At 44.1% G+C, this 2500-nt stretch overlaps 1 protein-coding gene across 1 annotated transcript in view; it reads left to right on the top strand.

Moving 5' to 3' along the window:
- Positions 1 to 2500, top strand: part of LOC143028590 (uncharacterized) — a 31748-nt gene that overhangs the window by 28365 nt on the left and 883 nt on the right. The window contains exon 2 of the mRNA XM_076190918.1: positions 629 to 746. Coding sequence (XP_076047033.1) covers positions 629 to 746 — 118 coding nt within the window. The remainder of the gene's footprint in view (positions 1 to 628; positions 747 to 2500) is intronic.

Below are 2500 nucleotides of genomic sequence, written 5' to 3'. Positions count from 1 at the left end.
CCCACAGCGTAGCGATACTGAAATTATTTCAGCCCTGGGCGGGATTCAATCTCAGACCGTCGTAGTGGCAGCCGGGAACTCTACCTCTGCGCCACGAGTCGTGTGTGTGTGTGATTCACCATTGTCCATGGTCTTGGATCACGTGTTGGACTTGTGATCGAGAGCTATTTCCCTCCCGGAAGAGAGCTCAGAGCTCATATATGAACGATCTATGGGTAATGTTGTGACCTTACACGCATACACACACACCCAACTCCCCGCCCACGAGAGTTGGAGTAACAACCCACAGCGCAGCGATACTGAAATTATGGTGCCGCTTTAGTATGTGGCCTACCTTTTGGATGTGGCCTACGACAATTTTTCTCTGGTATAGTATGTGGCCTACCTATTTAACGCACCGAGAGGAACGCGCCCAGTTCTGCAGTATATATATAGCTTGTAATTTTAAGTAATAACAGTTCTCCACTTGTGCTTCCTTTGTCATCACTGTGTAACAGAGGTATGTTTTTCAAATTTTACCATTACGTTTTAATATTGTTTTTTAAAGTGTAACTTACTAGTTTAAACTTGTTGCTATATTCTAATCATTCGTTTATATATCTCATATTTTTTTCATATTTCTTTTCAGTTAACCTTACTCATTCAAAGATGTTGCTCAGAGAATTTTATTTGACAATTGCTGCCAGTAATGAAAGTTTCAACGTCATTTTTACGAGAAAAGGGTGTCCTGCAGGAACAACATTTATGTGAGAAGTGTGATGGTCAGGTTAGGTTAGGACACATTCAAATAGGGTAAGCTACATACTAAAGCAGTTTCAAAAAGGTAGCCCACATACTAAAGCGGCATCAAAATTATTTCAGCCCTGGGCGGGATTCGAACCCGGGCCGTCGTAGTGGCAGCCGGGAACTCTGTCAACTGAGCTACGGGTGTGTGTGTGTGTGTGTGTGCATATATATTACATGACCAAAATATACACACATTGGCAGCGTCATTACTTTTCTACGATGAATAAAATAGCAACGAAATTACGTGTTTTTCTTCTTATTCTTCTTGAAGCTTGACCTTGGCTTGCCTCCTGGGCTTTTGAATTCCCTTCCACGTAATCCCTGACTTCATCCTACAATTTTTTTTTTCTTTAGGGTCCTGCATTGTGTTCTGGAGTGACTTGTGCTTTCAGAGGCCCCGGCGACACTGGCGCTGCTATCGCAAAACAACCCAAGCGCGTTATGCAACAACTGTCAGTCATGATGTTGTTGGAGAGAGAGAGAGAGAGATAGATGAGAAGGAGATAGGTAGAGAGAGAAAGAGAGAGAGAGAGAGAGAGAGAGAGAGAGAGAGAGAGAGAGAGAGAGAGAGAGAGAGAGAGAGAGAGAGAGAGAGAGAGAGAGAGAGAGAGAGAGAGAGAGAGAGAGAGAGAGAGAGAGAGAGAGAGAGAGAGAGAGAGAGAGAGAGAGAGAGAGAGAGAGAGAGAGAGAGAGAGAGAGAGAGAGAGAGAGAGAGAGAGATTGAGAGAGAGAGAGGGGAGAGGGAGTTGAAAAGGAGATAGGTAGAAAGAGAGAGAGAGAGAGGGAGAGGGAGTTAAAAAGGAGATAGGTAGAAAGAGAGAAAGAAAGAGAGAGAGAGAGAGAGAGAGAGAGAGAGAGAGAGAGAGAGAGAGAGAGAGAGAGAGAGAGAGAGAGAGAGAGAGAGAGAGAGAGAGAGAGAGAGAGAGAGAGAGAGAGAGAGAGAGAGAGAGAGAGAGAGAGAGAGGAGAGAGAGAGAGAGAGAGAGAGAGAGAGAGAGGAGAGAGAGAGAGAAAGAGAGCGAGAGAGAGAGAGAGAGAGAGAGAGAGAGAGAGAGAGAGAGAGAGAGAGAGAGAGAGAGAGAGAGAGAGAGAGAGAGAGAGAGAGAGAGAGAGAGAGAGAGAGAGAGAGAGAGAGACCCTCTTCGCCCCTTCCATACCGGACGTCAGCTTTCCTTCCAGCCCGTCTTTCCTCATGCGATTTTATTCAGTTCTCCAATGGAGGGTAACCAAGAGGTCGTAGATTGTCCTCTTCGTAGTAACCACAAATGGAAGAGACTGCAAGAGACCATATGGCCTACACTAGGCATTCCCATGTCCTTTACCACCTGTCATCCTTATCCATAAAGTGATCTAACGAAGAGGGTTGGATCCCACAGAGATGAATAAAATCGCCTGTCGTCGGCCTGGATGGATAAAAGAGGTAAATGTCAACGGGGACGGAAAGAGTCGGCGTCATCGACTACATAACTCCACGAAGTTAATCTCGAACTCACGAAATAGCAGGAGCCCCACACTTCGCCCTCTGCAAAGAAAGCCGTTAAAAGAGGGAAAAAGTAAACAGACAAATAGATAAATAAGCAGATAGATAAATAGATGAATAGAATGAATAAACATTTTATAAATAAACAGATAAATATAATAAGTAGATAAAGTATAAATTCTGAATAAATATATAAATAGATAGATAACTCATGAGCAGCCACGCACTTCGCGCT

The sequence above is a fragment of the Oratosquilla oratoria genome, chromosome 1, assembly GCF_046742065.1.
Source record: "Oratosquilla oratoria isolate Oo_2021 chromosome 1, ASM4674206v1, whole genome shotgun sequence".
NCBI lineage: Eukaryota > Metazoa > Arthropoda > Malacostraca > Stomatopoda > Squillidae > Oratosquilla > Oratosquilla oratoria.
This window is presented reverse-complemented; position numbering and strand designations above follow the sequence as displayed.